A 21662-nucleotide genomic window follows, 5' to 3' on the forward strand; every position below is an offset into this window, starting at 1 on the left:
TGTGTTTTTGTAGGATTAGTCTTGAGAACCCTGAGCGTGACACATAGTAGGTGCCTGTAAATCCATGTTAAGTGCATTGGAAGGAGAAAGGATTGAAGGTAGGAAGGGAATGGAGTGACTGTTGCAGGAAGTGAGGCATAAGCGCTCTCTTCCTCACACGCTGTCACTTCATCTGTTAAAGTCACTGTATCACATGACAAAGATTTATTGGGCATCTGCTCTGTTACTATAGCCTCCTGAGGAAAATTTCTGCAGAGCATATTGTTCTGGGCAATGACGTTTGTCCCTCGACCAGAATGAGCTACTTTAGGGCAGACACTGTTTATTTCTAAATCTCTCCATCCCTTACACCAGAACAGTACTGATGCACAGTAGGTGCTCAGTCAACATGTACTAAATGTAGGACATGCATGAGCCAATGTGCTCAGGGAATGGCTGAGAAGGTTTATCACAGATGCGGTTCCTCAGGCTGGTGGGCTGGACAAGCGGGGAGGGCTATTCGTGGGCTGCTGTTTTTAATCCTTGTCTTTCGGGCTGGTCTAATGACTGCAGTCTTTCTTTTTTTGAGATGTCACTTTGGTTAACATTTCAGCACATGCTATATTTGGCAGTGACTGGTTTGGAGAATTTAAATCCTGAAAAGTACTAACAGGAGACATAATGGGATGATGGCTGGCGCTGAAGATATTTAGTAATCCTAAATTGTTTCAACATTGTTAGGATTCCTGTTTTTGAGACACAAAGCGAAAAGGGAGACAGCTGTCAGTAATAAGGCACCGAGTCAGGAGAGGCAGGAGTTAAATTGCACTCTGTGCCCCATTTAATAAAGTGTGGTATGGCCAGTGCCACAAATTTGATTTGAACAATTTCTATTTTTCCAGCAAAGATGTTATTACAGGTCAATCATTTCCCTAAGTGAGAGCACATTTCTGGTGTATACTACACTGACAGATGGCTAGAAGACCTCTCTTTCATGATCCCAGGCGGAATAAAAAGGCAATTTACTATCTATAGGACTGTGGGTACACTGGTAATGGAAGAGAATCATTCTTATACAAATAACTCAGTGTTTGAATCTGAACTATCAAATGAATCTGAGCTATAGCCAAATCAATTTGATAAACCATCAGAATATGATTGTACTAGCTCCAGCCTGCAAAGGCAATGTATTAAATTTTCCCCATAGGAAACAGTTTCCCAAGGAAACAGCAATTGCTTGATTGCTTAACACACACAAACACACCCCAAAACTTGAGTGACTTTAGAATATCAGGTGAGAACTGAGCTGGCCACTGATGTTCAAGGTCAAGACTCTGGAGGGGAAAATGAAGATGCTAGCCTTCTCCTTTGAAACTCAGAGGCACATGCATGTATGCCCCTGGCTTTCTCCACATCCGTTTCTTTTTGCAGTGGAACATCTCACCCTCGCACCCTTTGGTGTTCAGAGGTTCTGTTTTTCACTCATCTAAAATTTTTTGCCTTCATTAAAGGAGTTACCATTGGTTTGGGCACCTTTCACTTCACTCTCTTGGAATCCTTTGCATGCATGTACTGGGGACAAAGGGCTCAGCTTGTTGGGGAGGAAGATTCCCTCCAGTTAGCTTGTGGAGGAGCTACCCTGGAGACAGGGCGAAGCTTCCCAGTTCCCAGCCTTGGTTCTAGTGCAGTGATCCTCGGTGAACTTTCTGAACCAGCAACAGCAGCTTTATCGATGCAAATTATTAGAGATGGAGCTTTTCAGGCCCACTCATGACCTGATGAGTACGACTCTGGGGGTAGGGATCCACATTCCAGGGTTTTATAAGCATGACTGGTGATTGTGATGCATAATCAAGCTTGGAACCACTCCCAGCTGAGCTGCTCATAGCTGAGCTCTCCTCTGGAATTGCCTTCTCTTGACTTAGCCACGATTTGCCTCCTCCCCAGGGACAGTCAGCATCATGTGATCGTTGAGGAGGGGGACTATCCCCTTGCCTTAATTCAGTACAACTTTGAAGGGCCATCTTAATTGCACAGCTCCCATGGGATTAGCTAGGGCTTCTGTTGCAAATGCATTGCAGTTTGACTTTCTTTTTAGCCTGATTCTACTCCCAGCGGTACTTCTCACATATTCCAGTAGCATTCCTCAGTCAACCTCCTGCATGCAAACATCCATATAACAGGCTTATTTGGGGGAACAGGAATCTGCCCCAATGCACAGTCAAAGCACTAGCCCCAGCATCTACTGTGCAAAGCAGTCTTCTTCACAGTCTGCCCTCCTCCTCCTCATCAACCCATAGCACCTGGGGTGGGCTCCTTCTCTGCACACACCTCAGCAAGGAGATCTCAGACCAGGGTTTGGCTGGAGTTGGCACATCAGGTTGTAGGAGTAAGAGATGGAATAGGCCATAGAATCCTAGCTGAGCAAACAGACTGGAAGGACATCTGCAGACTAACCCGAAAGCCCCAGAAAGAAGGGAGGCTCATGTTGAGGTGATTAATCCTCTTGCCCCTTGGGAGAGGAGAAGGAGACTAGCCATCACAGGCTGGGCTTTTGGACAGGATCTTGCACATATATCCTCATGCATTGTAATGAAAAGATGTGGGAATGTATTACCACCCTCTACCCTTTTAAGTCATGGCAAGTGCTTCATAATGCCTTGGGATTTTCTGTAAATGTTATTCACTTCATTCTGGCCAGATCTGTTCCTGTGGTAAAAGGGTTGAAAAATGTACCTGTAACTTGAGGACCCTGTGAGCTGCTTGTGATGGTGACCTCCCTCTTCCTGCTGGCATACGTGGCAGGACCAGCTGAGGGATTCATGTCCGTGTTCTCCATTAGATGCTCAGATGAACACATGGTGCCATGCCTCAGCCTGGGACCTGCTTATGCTCCTGTAGGAGATGTGCTTCTGTGCTGTGTGTCCTTATCATTTACTGGTGTACTTAGGCTGGGAGTCTGGGGCTTACAATTATTACCCCCCCCCATCTTTTAGTTTGCAGACAACTGTATAACATTAAGATGTTTGATTAGACATATTTATGTGCTTTAGACGACATGATATAGTGGGAATCCGTGGAATGTAAGGCAGAAGACCCATTCTTGGTCCAAGCTCTGCTACTTACAGTGGCAGTCTGATGTCCATCAGTTCCCCTTAAAATTCTGATTTTGGGTTCCTGTATAATGAGCTAGTTGAGGATCTAGTCAAACTCGCATGTTCTTGGTAGCAGAGTGGGTTAAGGAGCTATGCTTTAATAGTATACTCAGTACAAGTAACAAAGGGAAAGCTGTCCCCTCACAGACGACATTTTGCCCTAACAGACAGAGGTGCCTTTTTAGGAACATTCAAAATCCTTAGGACTTTCAGGTAAGGGAAACGGACAAACTGCTCTTGTGGTCAGAGACATGAACAGCTCTGGCTCTAAGTCCTTGGTATATTAGAGCACATGGACCATATGCCTGGCACTCTCTATTATGCCTGGGAACTACCTGGTTCTTCATAGCGCACATCATGACCTGTTGTATTAATGTGTATATTTAGTAATTGTCTGACTGTCTTAGGAGAATACTTTCTGTGAGGAGACCAAGGCTTAGGGAGGTGAAGGAATGGTCTTAAATCAAGGTAGTCTGCTCTGGCTTCTCTGCTTTAATCATGCTGACACTTCCTTCTTTTGCATATATTGTCCATCTGAAGGCAGGCATACTAGAATAATCATTGTACTTTTCAAAGAGGCAGAATCCTGTCTATGGGTCAAACATGCTCTATCATCAATAGTAACCATTGGTGGAGTTTCTTCTCTACCATACAGGGTGTGTCTAGTTCTAGAGATACATTACGTCCCAACCTGAAGGAGAAGATAAACTTTTGAGTGAAAAGGAAAAGTGATGTTGACAGATAGGAGGGAAGGAGCGAGGGAACCACATGTGGGAGCCTATATTGATTGCCAAATACAAGGTGGAGTCCAGTGGCTCTCAAATGCCTCAACTGACCTTGGGAAGACCATGGATGGATCATCTACTAAAACTTGATTTTTTTCCATATGTTTATTTCCGTGCTCACTAATTCTTCTTACATCTAACTTTTTCCTTCTTGATTCCTTCCTTCCTGCAATACCTTTCATCAGTAGATGGAGTAGGACTTGCTGAGAGCCCAGGAAAGCACATTTAAAAAAAACTCTTGGAGAGTGGGGTCCCTGCCACCATGAAGGCTATAGAAGTCACAGGAGGAAGAATTCTCTGTTGGCTAAGGTGGTCAGGGAAGTGGTGGCAGCTGGCCTGACTCTAGTGGAAGGTCAGGGGCCCATGAGAAGAGAATGGGAGAGATGAGGAAGCAGCACCAGAGGGAGGGGTGCTGCTGCAGGGCTGTGGGGCACTGAATGGAGCCCAGGAGATTTGAATTGAGGCAAAGAGGATCCAAAAATAAGTGTGTTTGGGGATCTCTCAGGGGAACATACTCCCGGACATTGAAGGTGAAGAAGCAGACCTGTGCTTTCCCTTCCAGGGGAGAAATGTATGGCAGAGTGGTTAAGAGCCTGTGCTTTGAGTCAGACCAGTTTGGTGTTAAATGTATGCTCCCAAATTTGCATGACTTGGGATGAGTTAGTTAACATCCGTCCATGGAAGCCAGTTTTTCCTTCTCTACAATGGGAACAATAGCTCCTACCACAGAGGTTTTATGAGAATTAAATTAGAAATGCCTCTTAAGCTTTTAAAGCACTGCCTGGGGCTTGGTTAGTGCTCATTAAATATTAATTGCCGTTATGTTATTGAAAGTCAGGATATAGATCAGCCTGAAATTGTCCCTGGAAGTCTTTGTAGATGACGCAGGTCAAGACTGACCTTAATTGCCAACCCTATATGGGAAGCTTCTTTGAATTGGAGAAAGTTGACCTCTGACTTGGACATGTTAATCTCTAGCACATGGAAACAAGGGAAGCTACTTACAGAATGACTGGTCCAGAGGATCCGTGGAAAACATCATTAGGCAATTCTTCCAAATTATTGTTATCACTTAGATTCCTGGGGATGGAGTTACGGAGAGAAGAAGGGAGAAAAAAGCCACATAAATATCACTGTTGTAAGAGCCATTTCCCTCTAAATGTCCTGGAAGAGTAGGCAAGGCTACTTACAGCTCATCTAGTTGGGTTCCATTGAATGCGCAGTTGTGTATTTCTTGAATGCCATTCTTATTCAGCCATCTGAAATAAAAGGCCCATTAAAAAAACAATAATGTCGGATGCAAACAATACAGGGGTTTCATAATTGGAAGCACTGGGGCAAGGTCAGACATTGCAGGTTATTGGCATAAATAAAATGCCACCCATAAGGCTCAGGGACAGGAGTGGGAGGGATGCTGATTTATCACCGTGTGACCTCATGTGATGTTTGAAGTTTGCATTATGTGCATGTGTTACCTATCCAGAGGGGAAAAATTTGTTTTGAAAGGGCGCACTTAGGCCTACCACCTGGATCCTATATGGTCTTCGTGCACATCAGTAGTGCGTAGAGATGGTACCATGGGAGCATGAGACAAAGATCTTTCCCATCCTGAAGGACCGACATCATGCAATTATTGGACAAGTGTTTATAAGACAAAGAACATTTTATATCCTCTTTCTCTAAGGCCTTAAGCTTCTCACCCATGCTCACCCATAGCAGCAGGCCTGCTTGTCATCAAAAGGTGATCTAATTAAGCTGTCAGACAACCTGAACATCTCCTGTGACCCACAGGGACCTGGTTATTGGAGGTTTGTGGAGGTGGCTCTGGGTTAAGCCAGAAAGGAAGAGAAATCAATTACGGAGACTGTGGGCTGTGGCAGGGCGCAGTAGCGTGAGTGGGAACAGGAGGGGCCTCTGCGGTTGATGGGGGTTGGATGTGGAACCGTCAGTCTGATTGTGCAAAGGACAGTGAGCAGGTTAGGGGAGACCAAGGACACCTTGGGCGGACAGCTCCGCACTGCTGTGCTCCTGGATGGATCTGAAAACAAAAACAAAATCCAAGGTCGGGAGAGCTTAGCCCGAAGAGCCTTTGACCACCTGCTCTTGATTTGCTGTCAGGTTCTTTTCCTTGTCAGGCTCAGTGGGTTTACAAATAACAGTGTTTGAAAAGCTGACCCCGAGAGGCTCCTGCATGTTGCAGACTCGTATTTCCTGGCTTGCAATGGGTAGCTAGAAACACAATCACAGGACAGCAACCATATGTTTTTTTTCTTCCTCCTGAAAACCAGTTTACATAAAGAGATCCAGACAGGAACAAGGTAAATCTTTCTAAAACATCAGCAGCCAGTTGGTGTGTTCTGATGGCAAAGAGTGGCTGTGCACCTTCGCTCCCACCTATCTGGCAACTACCTGCCTGGACCCCAGCTATCCTGCCTGCTAACGGCTTTGTCAGCCTGTCCCTGGTAGTGAATTGGTGCGACAGCTGCCCCTAACCTGTGGGATGTAGTTTCCTGGGATTTTCAGTCAACCACAGGGATTGGCAAACTTTCTCCGTAAAGGGCCAGACAAGACATTTTAGGTTTTGTGGGCCAAGAGATAGAATGGAGACTACTACGTAGGTATTTTATATAGGTACATGTTTTATATAGGTACATGTCAACAAGCAATGTTGACAAAGGTCTTGACCAAACTTAAAATAGTAGAGTACTAATTTTTTTTTTATAATTGATGGCTCTTGAAAAGCATGGAGTTTTTCTTTTTCTTTCTTTCTTTTTTTTTTTCTGGGCAGGATACCATCTTGCTTAATTAGGTTCAGTGTCAGTGTTCCCTGTCATCAAAATGTTCACTTGTACAAAGCAGTACTAGTTCGTGGGCTGGATTTGGCTGACCCTTCATCTAACACAAAGGTGTGTGTAAATCTGGGTGGGCTCCACCTATGTTTCTGTAGACTGGATCTTTCTGTACATAAATTTCCTGCAAATAGATCTTGCTATGATGAAATAATATACAGATGGATTTAGAAGAATTCCTGTATTTGAAGTAGACTTTTGTCTTCGTGGATCCTTCTCAAACAATAGACACCATCCTACGGGGAGGGGTGGAAGTTTTTGATGTCAGCAGTGGATCATTGCACACACACGAATGATGTCCAGAACTCCGGCCTTGGGGTTTACATTAGGCTGTAGCACTCAAGCTCCTATCAGAGAGAAGCTGACATTTATTATGTACACTCTTAGTCTCTTAAGAAAGATAATGCTGGTTTTAAAGCCTGATGATGACGACGACCACAGTGACAAGGACAAACTGGGCAAAGCATCAGCTAAAGAATAACTGGATCATGGTTTTCTTTCATCTTCATGTGTTTGTGGCCTCAGTAGAGGCTCGGGAGGCTCCAGAAGCAGAATCTGCTCTCAGCCTAAAGAGGCAGGCGATGGGGGGGACCTGGCCTCTTAGAGCTCACTGGGGAAGGAAAGTGAGATGGAACCCAACTAAGAAAAGGAGGAAGTGCACATGGAGTGAGCCTCTCCTATGGCTGGGACATGGTGGGAGCTGATATACTTAAAAGCTCATTTTATTTTTTTTCTGAATTGAGGGTATTCTTTTGGTTGGTCATAGCTAGATGTTTTCCCCATTCAGACCCTGTGATTGCAGGGCAGGGGTGGGAAAGGGCTCAGATGGGGTGGGAAATGGTGGACCTTTATTGCTCATTTTCCTCTGAGTCACTAGCCCAGTATCTGATAATCCACTATTTTTATATATATATATATATATATATATATATATATATATATATATAATATTTTTTAGAGCAGGGACTTAAGATTTTGAAAAGTACCAATGCACAGAAAACTCTTCTGGTCTTCCGTGCCATTTAGCCATGCTGCTTTTTCTGAGCACACTTGGATGTTCCTAGTGGGAGAAGATGCCCCTGCATCCAGATGGGTCACCCCAACTAAGAACACCTGGAGTCTTAAACTGTCTTGAGGGATTTTCTGATTCCATTATCTATAGATTAGGGACCATCTGAGGTCAAGAAAAATAGACTTTGTTCTCACAAAAGCGAATTTATCCTTTGGAGACGGGTCTGAGCAGTATTGACTGTTAAGAAAGCTCTCCTCTCCAGGAGAGTGTATTCCAAATTCCAGGGGGCCACGTAGTGTCCATGAACACAAGCCCGAGAAGAACAGCTATGATCTGCACATTTCCTTGGTAGGTTTGGGTTTGTGAAGCTGTGTCCTAAGTTCTTATTTCCTCAAGTCCTTTGCCTTCACCCAGGGAGAGGTGAGGCCTCTTTAGATCAGGATCCTTGCCCTCTTTTGATTTTGTCTTATGATCTGGACAAAAAGAATGTGTGTCAAAGTAGAAAACTGTGAGGATATCCGCACACTCTTACTTAATGATGTATTTTTATAAAATACTCTGTTAATAGATTTGCCACATGGTAACATGAAGTAACTTAGAATCACTATATTTAAAGATGTTCAGAGCAAGATTTAAAGACGCACAGGATGTCCAGGTATACCTGATGGCACTTATCACTAGTCTCCTTCCATAATGTAGCCTGGCAATCCGTGCACTGTCATTCATGCTCTAACCTGGCGGGCTGATGTTACTCAGGTACTCCCTCTTCCCCCCAAACTCTTCCCCCCGCCTTTTTTTTAACCTCCATAGACTTGATGATTGGTTCCTCTCCTTGCCGTTTGCCTGGCTATATCCCATTTACCTGTTAAAGCCCCATCTTAAACACAACCTTCTTTCTCAGCCACCTTTCCCTTCTTTAACTGTTTCTTCGACCCTCATGTTACAGGCCAGTCAGAGTAAATTATTCCTTCTGTCCTCTTAGGATAATTGCATTTATTTTGTACACTTTTCATTCTGTTTATATTTTAATTCATTTCTTTTGTTTTCCCCTTCTTTCATATTTCCCATACCCCATTGACTCATTCCAATACAGGTGCACATAAATTCTGAATATCATGAGTGTATTAAAGAGAAGGATTAGGTAGTAGTTAAAATTTTTGTCCTAATACTATGTACTCTGAATACATGCCTTTGATTTAAAAATTTTTTTTTCCTTCATACTTGCATGGCCTCTGCTAGTCTCTTTGAAACCTTTCCTATTGTTCTCTCTAATTAATTTACATCAAATGCTGTGCTTAGCTTTAATCTTCAGCATGTCCTCATCTCTACTGTTTCTCCCCGCTCCCTCTTTTCTTTTTTGTACTGCTGGGTAGTCTCTGAACCATATTACTGCTTTGAAAATGATTGAAATTCTTCCTTGGCTGGAACTTACCTTTTGTATGTAATGGCATATTTTAAACACGCACACTGGTATATTTTTCAAAAAATGCAACAGTTTGTGAACTGGAAGGATAAAATGCTTTTCCTAAAGATGTAATGGTGGTTACCAGTTTCCCAAATGCCATTCTGTTTCTCTAACTTTGTAGACCCTGCCAACACCTGGGTAGCCCCAAGCTCTCTCTTTCTTAGCCATCTTGGGCAGTGGATGAACTGCCACACAGGCTACTAGCATGAAAGATGATGAAGTAGTCCGTTATTGGCACAGAGTGCATTTAAAAACATTCCCCAAAGTAAGAGGGACTAACTCAAGCTCATTAAAAAATGTGATTGTTCCAAGAAAAAGAGAAGTCATCTCACGCCCAGCATGGGGTTGAACAGGAGCTGCTTGGCGTGGTTATGAGGGAATATCTTCCGAATTCAGCCTCCTCCTTGGTCTTTTTCTTTGGGCAACAAAAGCCTTGCCAGGCAATAACTAGCTTTATTGATGCATGAGTTATTCTGTCCTTCAGAACAGATGTTGCATCGCAGGAGACCATCATTCAAAGAGCAATTTTAAATATTTGAATCGCACCACAGAATCATAAATTATTAACATGACTCCATGTTGTGATTCTGAAATGTAAAGATGGGGAATGAGAGAAAAATACTGAAGCAGAGAGAAATTTAAATGGTGTAATGCCAAAGTTACCCAAACACAAAAGGAGCATCCTGTTATGAGAGATGATTAAATCAGAAACCAAATGTTACTCCACTGGAGTTTTTTCTTTACTTACAAAATCATACTTTCATAACTCAGTCCCATGAAAGAATTTCTTTCAACTGTGTGGATGTTGATATTATCTTGAATGTCTCTAGAAGAAAGTACAGATATATTAGGTCTTTATGCCAGCTCCACTCCTATAACCTCCACATGCTTAGCTTCCTGGGCACGATATGGTCTTTAGCTGAGGCAGTGTTGGAACGGTTAGTGTTCTGAAAGATGATGAGTTCAAAGTTAGGGAAATAAATGACATTGAGTTTATCTTCAATGTGTCTGTTCCTAAAAATGAAATTGCTGACAGTTTCTCCTCTTCTCTTGTGTCCGGACATTTTTGTAGCTAATTTCACTGTGTTAAGATTCTGATACATTCTTTTATTATCCTTGCCTGCTCACTGACAAAGCCAGTAACACTGACCTTTTACCTACATATGGAACTTCTCCATTCATCGTACTTGGACCTTCAGCTTCCTCCCATTTCAGTCCCCCTCTTCCAGCCAGTTTACGTCCTTCTGTTTCCCTTGGGTCACAGAAAAGTTGTATCATTGATTTTTCTCTTCCTGAATGGAGGGATGGAGAAAATCTTTTTTTTTTTTTTAATTTTTTTTTTAGATTATGTCCCTCAGGCTCCCGTCAAGCTTCCCTGTGGTCATATTTAACAAATACACGGTATATAGGAATAGTAAACTGCCTAGAACAATTTGAGAAATGTTGAGAGATCTTTTTCTCTCCCTCCCCCTCTCTCCTTTCTTCCACCTTTTCCTTAGCACTTTGTAGCCCTTCCTTACCATTTCCTTTTGGTTCTGTCCAGATTCTTACAATCTCACTATTGAAAGTAAACTTGGCATGACACACTGCCTTTTTTCCTCCTCTTTGAAAATGCAGATGTCTTGAGAAAAGGCAAATAGATTATCTTGCTTACAGTGTGAACTTGTCAGCTGGTTTCTTTATGCCCAGGGTAGTATGAGAATTCAGGAGGGAAGAGGCGAGGGTGGTGGAAGTCTGGGGTGAGGGGTGTAGTTGTAGGAGGGAGGTATATAAAGCACTGAGTGGTGAAGAAAGGAGACCCCTCTGTTGATAATGGTCTTTTTGAGGAGGCTGCTGTCTTCAAACTGAGCTTAGCTGGCTTTCCGGTAGAACCCAAGGATCCTTCCTGTTTGCCTTCCTACCTCTGCTTACCCAGAGTGACCTACTTGGAGGATCTACATCAACTAATGCATATTACAGGTCCTGAGGCCATTGGGCAAGACATCGACTGAGTAGGTCAACTCTCAAGGAAAAACTTACAGTAGAACCTTTTGGAGAGATTGAATCTTGTGAACAGCTGGCAAGTGCTTAATACCTGTGTTGGATATTAACCTGGAGAGAGAGAAAATTAAAATGAGGATAAAATGAACCTGGCTATCTTAACAATTGCTATGGTATATTGATTCCTTAGAGAAAAGAAACTTACACTTCAGACACAACGCACAAAACTTTTTTTTTTTTTTTTTTTAAGATATGTTATGGTGGGTATTGAGGGTGTGTATTGCATGGAGCACTGGGTGTGGTGCATAAACAATGAATCTTGGAACACTGAGGGGGGGGGGAAGATGTTAACACGATCCAAAAGTGAATTGTGACTAGATAACAAAGTGTTCCTAAATTATCGCTTGTTCGCTGCCTTCTCATAGTCTTTGGAAAACTGCCCTTTCCCTAATCCAAGTGATTCTTTTGAGATTAGAGCATGGGGTTCCATGTGCTCTGACCCCAGAATATGCATGTAACCTAGTTCTGGTGAATCAGACTGTCTCCTGGGAAGTGGCTGGAAGTTGGTTAGAACTGAGTCCATTGATGCCATCACCCTTAAGAGATAGTCCATAAATTTCTATAGCTGAAATGTCCAGATCCTTCCCAAGGTCTCCTTATCTTCATCTGGGTTCCCCAGAAAGCAGAGACTGAGATGAAGCCCGGCCTGTAGATGGTATCTTTGATAATGAGTTTAGAGAGTTTGTGATAGCAGTAATGAAATGGGGAAGAAAGTTAATCAATACGAAGATAAGTTGTTGAGTTTGCCACTGCGACTGGTTACTGGTCCTTAATGCCAAAGACTTGATTTAGGAGACTATCAAAATGGATCTCAGAACTGTTGCTCTGAATGGGGAAGAGGAGGAAACATTTATTCATGGACTACTATTCCTATTGGTCAGATGTGTCCCCATGGGGTCAACTCCCCACTTACGGCTTACATGCTGCATGAGTGCCCAGTGAGTGAGGAGACCCAGCACAGGAAATGAGAGGTCTGCAAGGCTGGGCCAGGTGATGTCCAGTTGCACCTGTCTTCAGCTGATTGAAATTTGCTGCCACAGCAGTGGTGAAGATTTTCAAGGCACATGAGAGTTTCCCTCTAGTGAGTTATTCAGAATCCTTCTAATAACTCCTCGCCACCATTTTTCTTCTCTATGTGGCTTACTCAAGCCAGAGTTGGTCTTGATCGCTTGCAGTCTAAAGAATGTTCCATGGTACAAGTGAACAATGTGAAGGTTCATGTGTCCTTTTGGGTTTATGACTCTAGGGTAGACTGTGCTATCTTTGCTTCTATATTCAGAGTCAGTGAATTCTGCCTGTGGCTTCTCTAACGGTTCTCAGATTTTGTTCCCTCTTGGTTCTCAATGATCCACATAGAATCCATCTTGGTCAATTCTTTCGATTACTCAGCAGCCCTTGATTTGGTCCTCCTCTGTTTTGATCAGTTCTGTTCCTATAATTTTGCCTCTTCCAAAATGTTACAGCAATGCAATTATGTATTATGCAACTTCTTGAATCTGACTGACTGACTTTCACACAGTTTAATGCATTTGACAGTCTTCCATCATGTTGTATGTATCAATAGTTCATTGTTTTTTTTATTGCTGAGCGGTATTCCATTGTATGGATGCACCAGAGCAGACCGATTCACCAATTGAAGGACATGTAGGTTGTTTCCCGTTTTTGTAATAATTTAAAAAACTGCTTTAAACATTTGTGGTGGTGATGGTGGTGTGTAAGCATGTGTACATGCATGTGTGTGTGCATATGAGAGGGAGAGAGAGAACATTTTTTTTATCTTGTGTGAATACCTATGAGTAGGATTGCTGGGTTGTATGGTAAATGTATGTTTAACTTTATTATAAAGTGCTGAACTGTTTTCCAAAGTGGCTGCACCATTAATGCATTGCCATCAGCAATGTATGAGTGTTCTAGTTGTTTCACATCCCCTGGTAATATAAAAAATACTCTTTGAATATAAAAGTAATACATGTTTGTTGTCAGAATTATAGAAAATATGGAAACATTTACAGAAGAAAGTAAAATCACCTTTAGTTTGTCTAACCAGATACGGTTTCTGCTAATACTGGGGGTTTGATGTTTCTACCAAAACAAATGGCTTTCATAGTTGCTTTCCAAATCTCTGAGATTCTACTCATTTTAAACAGAAACATTGCCATAAATAAGCATATACTAGCTTGACACAGTCCTATTGCCCATTTGTTATTTAATCATATCCAGTCTTCTGCTATTTTTAGATCACTTCTCGCATGTCTAAATACTATTCCCTTAATGAGATACCAAAGCAAGGACCATATTTAATATTCTCTGACAATCTATACGACTATGTTCAGATTTTGAATGTAGTACGTGAACATAAAATATTGAGTTAATTGGTTGATGTTTCTAAAACATTTCTTGAATCTGTCACCAAGAAAAAATAAAAATTATTCAGTTAATTTATTTGTCTAGTGTCACTGCTACCTAGAATAATTAATCTTAAACTGACACAGGGAAGTCTTGAGGCCAGGAATCTGTAGAACTTACGTGCCAACTCTGTCATGAACTAGACATAATGCATTTCATCTCTCTAGCCTGGAAAAGATGTGGAGTGCATGAATATCGAGGTAGACATTCTATCAGACACCTTTGTGCTCTGCTTCACATCCTCTTGGTCCATCTTTTACTCTAGCTGTTACCATAGCAACTAGTTACATACAGACTTAACTTGGCAGATACTGGTTGGAGTTATACTGATTGTCTCATTCTCTGCCTTGGACTTCTCTGCCACATCTGAGTGGGGCGCTCAAATGAATCTGCTCTACCATTCAGACGCATGTACAAATCAGGCAGTGCAAGGAGGTTAATACACCATAGGGTGACTTTTGACTAGTGATCAACTCCTCTCTTCCATTCTTTGGGTGAAGAATTCTGAATATATCCTAAATGACACTTAAGAGGGACTCTAGCATGATTGAACCCCATTTCCTGGTGGTGGTGAGCTGATGATAAATTCCTGAGGTGGCTCTCCCTCTTTGTTTTCTTCTCTTTAGTCATCCAACCTCTTTCTCTGGGTTGGAGTATAAAAATAAATTACTCCCATGTAAATCCTTCCTCAGACATTTTTAGAGTGCCTAGGCTAAGGCAAACACCAGCTTGCACTGAATCTTGCATTTATATAGATTCCCTGATGGTTGCTATTACCCTTTACTCTGCAAACCTGTCTTCAGTTGCAGCCTAGCCTGCTCTGTTTCTTTCTTCCCTTACTGTAAAGTTTCTAGAAAGAGCTGTATCTGTTGTCTTCATTTTCTTCTATCCCATTCCCCTCAGCCTCCTCCCAAGTTTCTTCATGGTATGTCTCTCCACCAAAACTACTTTGTTATGTGCCAAATGCACCAATCCATAACCAATAAATCTAATGAGCAATTTAAATTCTTTTTAAAACCTCTTTTAGGAGAATTCAGTACTTTTCCCCTTTCCTGTTAGTTTCTGTCATTTTTCACTCTTCTGTTGTTCTTCCTCTTACTACTTTTTATTTTCTTTTTGCCCCCCCCCCCCCCCCCCGCCCCCACCACCTTTACTCTGAGCTTTTTGCCTTTTTTCTTTATAATCTTGCCGGGAAGATCTCCTTTCCCATCGCTTTAAGTACTACCAGTATGTTGACGACTCTCAGGTTCATACTTGACTTCTGACTGCTCTAGTCTATCTCTAATTAGAGTTTCTTTATATATTCTTCTGAATGCATAGCAAACTAAATTTTTTTCCCTCTTCACTTCAACCAAACTGTTCCTCCTCAGTTCTTCCTCATAAAGAGCACTACCATCTATCAATTGTGTGTTATAAATGTGACAGTTAAACTTGGCTTCTTCACCCTCACTCCCCAATATCAATACACCTCAAAATCCTCTTTGACTCCATTTTCAAAAGATTTCCTCATTCCGTACAATTTCTTCCAACACTACTGATGCCATTGTAAAATTTGCACTTCTTACTCTTTGAACCCTATCTCATGCCATCTTCCCCCTGCCCTATAGCATCTGTGGCTCTCACTCATCGCCTCAGACACACTAAATTGGCATTCGCACATGCTTTATAAGGAAGGCTTACCACCCACACCTTGCTTGGTCCCTCTCAACCGATGCTTCAGGGGTCAGCTGCAAATGTCCTTGTTTTCAGTGAAGAACTCCCCAACTGCCAGTTTAAATTAAGGCCTCTGATTTATTCCCAGTATAATCATGTCTTTTTTAGCATTTTTTCTTTTTAGCACCCATCAAAATTCTAAAGTATACACTTTGTGTTTATTCAGTATCAGTTTCTTCAACTAGATTGTGAATGGCACGAGTGCAAAAATCATGTTTTTCCCGAAAATTCAGTGTTGGCACAGTGGTTGGCACATATAATATGCTTGATGTTATTCAGGCCAGGCAATGTGCTATGTGCTATTTAGAGATGAGCATAGAAAAGGAATCATTCACTACCTGTGTTCATCACACCTGATGGATTTGACATAATATAGATAGTAACCTGGCTCTCTCTCTTAATGAATGATTATGACTTTTACAACATTGAAAGAGGGAAGAATTTATGATTGTCAGTGAGAATGGTACGTTATTTAGTATCGGTAGCATGAGCGTCTGAAGCCACAAAGCTTACGGGATATCTATAAATGTCTATAGTTGCACATTGAAATCTTTGGTTTTTATAGAAAACACACAGCAAAATGGTTCAAATTATTCCAGTAGTGCTAGGTTTAAGACACTTAAGAAGATCTAGTGACCATCTAGTGAGATGGATTATTGGTGATAAGTTTATAGCTAAGACTCTCCATAACCCCAAGATAACTCAGGAAATGGAGTTCGGATGAACACTTAGTTTTCAATTCATTTTTCCCCTTTGATCAATAAATTCATGTCTGATGGAGGCTGGAAGTGGGTAATAACCCAGGAGCTCTATGTCTCAATGGGTTTGCTTTGGTCAAATGACTGTTTGCTGCAAAATTATTTTGATTCACTCAACTGTGGTTTATCTTCAAAACCAGGAAAGGCCTGAGGGTAAAATGTCAGCAAATTTAAGTTCTGCAAAAGGATTTTCTAAAGAAAACTTCCAGTTAGCCCTCTCAACAGCAAGTTGCATATTCTGAGCTGGTGTTAACAACTTTCATGCTGAACTGTCACTAATGTTTAGGTTATAGTAATGGAAATGGGCTCCACTTCTGTTGGGGTGACCTTAGTGAGGTCCCTTCTATTGCTGGGAACAAGTCCCACTGTGTGCTGCCACGTAACGAAATAATGCACTTGCCTTGTAGTATATATGCTGCTGAAGCAAGTGCTATTCTTGCCTTTTATGGACAGGTGACCCCACAGCTCTGAGGCTCATCATTGTAAACATTGTTAGTGTTTTTATTAATCTTCAAAAGTGCTGGTGATTTGTTGTCTCCAAAACTGTGTGTGTTCTTACTTGTATTGCTTTGGACCATATGCCTTCCTTCCATATAGCCTCCGTTCCATCCAAGAGAGGATACCAAAGACCATCCCCTGGCTTCAGAAAGTAAGTTTGGGTTAGTGCAGATGATATACTCAGACTGGTGTAGTGCCAACTCTATGCTATTTATTGAGTGTCTTAAGAATTCAGAGAAGGGGAGAACGATGTAGGTTGGAAGAGTATGGCAGACTTCTTGTAGAAAGAAAAGAAAACCAGATTTCGGAGTGAGTGTAGAGCTTTAGTGAATGCATGTGGCTCACTCACAGGAGGGCCATGGGGGAACAGAGGAAGATGGAACTGAAAGGTAAGGAGGAGGTAGTATGCTAAGGATTTTACAACTATGTAGGGGAATGTGGACTTGAAGGGTAAGTGACTGGAAATCACTTTAAGGTGCTGAAAGGCGAAGTATGACTTGAGGGTTCTCTGAGAAGAGGTAGCCCATGTTTTTACCATCCCATAACACTGGGCTTCATAGTGGTGGTCAGGACAAACCGATTGGTGGTTGAGACCCTACTGCATAACCAAACTGAGAAAAGTCAGGAAAGAAGGACCCTCTCCATCACACATGCTGGCCAAGAAGGCTATTCTTTATCTGTATTTCACCCCAAATCCACTATGGCAGGGAATGATCAATTCTGAGACTGTGCGAATCAGCTCCTTTAACCTGTGAACAGAGGCTGAAATAGAGTTCATGCCGGGGACTGGAGGGCCCATTGAGATGCTTTAGGCAGATTTGAGTTAGGAAGGGTATACTGCTGATTATGGGTTTAGGTTAGGGGTCTATAATTTTTGCACATTTCCTAGAAGCTAAAGCTGAGTGTTTGAACTTGAACTCCTTTTTCTACTTTCTAATTGGTTTCCCATGATAAGGAATTTGTTTGCACCTAATTGAGTCTTTTTTTTTTCTTTTTACATATTTAATTATATTATCTAGTCTCCCAGATAAAACGAACTTCTTCCTCCTGACCACTCTGGGAGAAGATAGTTAACTAATAACAGATAAGCAGGAGAGTAGACTGTGCTTGGTTAATACATGAAAAGACTTCTTACCTAGGGCTCACTGATATGGAGATTTCTATTTACTGCAGAGTCTTACCAATTGAGAATTTGCGTCTTTACATACATCACCACTATATAAGATGCTAGTTAGCTAACATGTAGTGGATTGGTTAGGTGTAGAATTCCACAATCTTGGAGTTAGATGGCAGTGTGTAAGAAGCTGTGGTACAATGAAAAGGGGCTTGTACTTAAGATTAGGGACCCTGGACTTGAATGCCTTTCCTCTTACCATCTGGACAATACTGAGTAGTTTAATTGCTTTTTCAGAGCCTCAGTTTCTCTGTACAATGACTTTGTGTAGGAAATTACAGGAGATAGTGGAGAGCCTGGTTTCCTGCTCCCCTGTCTTGTAACTTCAAAACTGGATCCATTAAACTCATACTCGCCTTAAATTCCCCTCAGCCTCCATGGAAAATAGACTTAGTAATCCAGGATGGGTGGTGGTGGTGGGGAATTTATGAGTCCAACATCAGGATTTTAAATAGCTCAGCCCTGTTAACGTGGCTGCATATTCTGTTTTGACCTAATATCCCGGCTTAATAATCAGGCCCTGGTCCTCTTCTTAGGGCAGAGAGCAAAGATTTTGAAACTAGCATCTCCAATGCTAGAGGATCTGAGTTCAAGTCCTACCTGTACCATTTCTTAAGATGTGTGGTCTTAAGAGTGTTAGTTGATGTCTCTGTGACTCTGATCCTTTGTCTTGTACTCAGAGAAATAAGATACTCCTTACAAGACACCTTAGCACCATATTCAGGCACTGTTCTTGGTCTTTCTCCAGCCTTGTATTCCAGTTGCACTGAGACCCTTCCTGATTTCTTGGTTCCCCTAGGACCTAGACCATGTCTTGTTGTTGTTGTTTGTTTGTTTGTTTGTTTTTGCCGGTTCTCTTGGGTACTGAAATGCCATTTCCACATCTGGGTCAGAGTTGTCACTGTGGGACCTCCATGATGCCGGAGCGGACTGGTCTGATATCTGCTGCCCGAATCTCCTTGTACCCTCTTGCAACACCAGGAAGCTCTAGCTACGTTTCCCAGATTCTTCTTGGTGCCGCCTCTAATCTCCTTCGGCTACTTCTGATAAACGTGCCTGAATCAACTTTCTTGCGTGTCTGATTCTGTGTAGTTTCTGGGTCCTGATTATATTATCACCTAGAGGTTTGTGGGTCATCTCAAGGAAAATTACAGCAAAGAGTTGACAAAATTGAAGACTTAGTCATTTTTAACAAAAATACAAGTGATCCAAATTGGTTATTTTCTGTGATAACAAATGACTTCAGAAATAATGCTACAGAGCAGATATTTTTAAAATTAGGCACATTTGATTTGTCTCTTTAAGGGAAAGATGATATATTAATAATGAGGGGGAACAAAGCATTTGAAAGAAATCTATGCTATGTAGAGACCATTTGGGGAAAAAAAAGAATGGAAATAGTTCATTTATTGCAGAAAATGATGCATGTCATCATTAAAATTCTCATATTATACATTTTAAAAATATGGAAACACAACTTTCTCACCTGTTTGTTTTTTCATTGGGTTTTGAACACATTCACTGGAAATATAAAAATGCAATACCTTGCAGGTAGTTTGTAAGAACATCTGATTGACATTAAGGAAGAAAATTTCCTAGCTGAATGTCATAAAAACATTAGCATGAAAGTATAGGGTTGAACCACTGAGTCTGATGACTCACAGTATTGCTGTAGGCTCGTCTTCTCTGGGATCTACTTATTTTAGTGATACTTGGTTCTCAGCTTTGACAGCCCCTGAAATCTAGTATTGATACAACCTGTGAGTTGCTTTTCCAGTGTAAAACTAAGGATTAACAAATAATGAAGCATATCCTAGGACATTGCTTTCTCTAAAATATTTTTATTATACTTAGAGCAAAATAGGCTTTTTGTGTCATATAAAATATTATATAATGAGACAAGATGTAAAAACATTTATTCATCTTGGTTTCATGCTTTAAAATACTTTTTGCATATATTTTGTCATGTGTACATTAATACTGCAATCATATATTATCTACTTTGTAAATAAGGTTATTTGGGGATGTATGCTTGCCTTTTTTTTCCCCCCCCTGATGGGGTGAGGAAGCAAGACCATATTGTCCAATGTGTAGAATGTTTTGCTTGGAAAGAAAAGCCTGTAATTCTGAAGGGCTGCCAGGTGGAAATGGTAATAGATTTGTGTTGTGTTGCTCTAGATAGGTATAGGATTAATAATAATAATGGTCAACATTTATTGAACATTTCCTATGCACCAGGCACCACCAAGCACTTAACATTGATCATTTTATTTATTCCTCTTCTCTACCTGGGGAGACAGGTATCATTACCAACCTCATATCAGAGCTGAGGAGGCTCAGCTGATAGAGGTCCAGTAATTTTCACAAAGCCACACATAAGGAGGGCAGAGCTAGAGATTAAATCCACCTCTTTCTGACTGTATAAAGTTGGTGCTGTTAACATTATCAGGTTTAGCATAATGACTGATGGTCCTTCATTATGAAGGTTGCCCACAGATGAATGAATGGACTGTATAGCTAAGCACTCGGTTCCTTACCTCTGGAAATGTGTCCAACTAAATGCCCAGGAGGGTTTCTTCATGAGGGCCATGATACTGTAATTTATAATAAGAAACAAATATTTCATGTTTGTCCCGCTTCCTTGTGCAGAAGTTCTAGGTTGGTGGAGACGTGGGGAGAGTGGCAGGCTCAGAAGCTCTGAATCTTTCCTCCACACCTTACCCTATGTATGCATCTCTTCCATCTAGCTCTTTCTGAGTTATATCCCTTTATGATAAGCTGGTAACTAGTAAGCAAAATGTTTCTCTGAGTTCTAGAAGCCATTCTAGGAAGTTAGCTGAACCCAAGTAGGGATCATTATGTCAAGTGAACTTTGGCTCACTTTCTACTTGCATCTGAAGAAGGTAAGAGACTCTGAGTAACTCCTCTGTAACTGTATAGACATGTTCGCCATGGAACAAGACTCATGCTCTCAGCCCAACAATTAACCTCTAAAGGTACCATGTCTGGGTACAAAGAAATCATGTGCTCTAGTGGCAAGCTGAATCAAGGGAACTAAACTGAAGAAAAATAGTAGACGAAACAGGCCTGAATGAAAAAAAAAAAAAGTTTATGATGGGCTAATTGTCCAGCTAGCTGTCACTGTTGATGTTCTTTGTGCTTTCAATTTTGAGCACACTGTAGGATACCTTTGTATCCTTAGCTAGGGCACATCTCAGTGAAACAGAATATCCATGTTGGTTTCACCTGAGACACAAAGGGATGAGAGATGCTACCTTCCAGTTACATAGTTCTTAACCTCTCATGCAAACTGAACAGGAAAATGGTGTAGAGACCTTGGGAGAAGGGCTTCTGGGGATGATTGTGAATATGCCCTTCCCCTGCCCCTCCATGAACAAGTGTGGGCACTGCTGGCTGCCTCATGTATGTTGAGAAAGGAACTTGAAGAAGACCATGTGGTAGTTTCGTAGCAGTCTCCTGCTTGGGGGACATAGTGTCCAGTGTCTGACTCGGGCCAAATGGGAGGGTGGTTACAGTGGCAGTAGACCAGAGGACTGCTCTTGGGGAAGTAACTGAAGTCCTACGGGCTGGTTACATAGGTCACACTTCTGACCTGTGCCTCTCTATGATGAAGCGAAGACTGGAAAAGCCCTTGCCTCACACTTGTGTAGCACATATGATTGACAAAGCTATTGTATGTTATCCCATGTGACCTGACAGTGAGTTTCTGAGATGAGTATGATTCTCATCTTACAGTGCTCACAGGCAGTATAAAAAAAAAATAACTCAAATTTCTAGACTCAAACCAGAAAGAATCATAGTTAAAAC

The 21662-nt window shown here is 41.6% G+C and overlaps 1 protein-coding gene across 1 annotated transcript in view; it reads right to left on the reverse strand.

Annotated features, from left to right (window-relative positions):
- The window catches only part of FSHR (follicle stimulating hormone receptor), a gene marked incomplete at both ends in the record, with an annotated part of 158707 nt that overhangs the window by 10537 nt on the left and 126508 nt on the right, over positions 1-21662 (reverse strand). The window contains 4 exons of the mRNA XM_080814021.1: positions 4925-4999; positions 5110-5178; positions 9994-10071; positions 11265-11336. Of these exons, the coding sequence (XP_080670147.1) occupies positions 4925-4999; positions 5110-5178; positions 9994-10071; positions 11265-11336 (294 nt within the window). The remainder of the gene's footprint in view (positions 1-4924; positions 5000-5109; positions 5179-9993; positions 10072-11264; positions 11337-21662) is intronic.

The sequence above is a fragment of the Martes martes genome (assembly GCF_963455335.1).
Source record: "Martes martes genome assembly, chromosome: 9".
Taxonomy (NCBI): Eukaryota; Metazoa; Chordata; class Mammalia; order Carnivora; family Mustelidae; genus Martes; species Martes martes.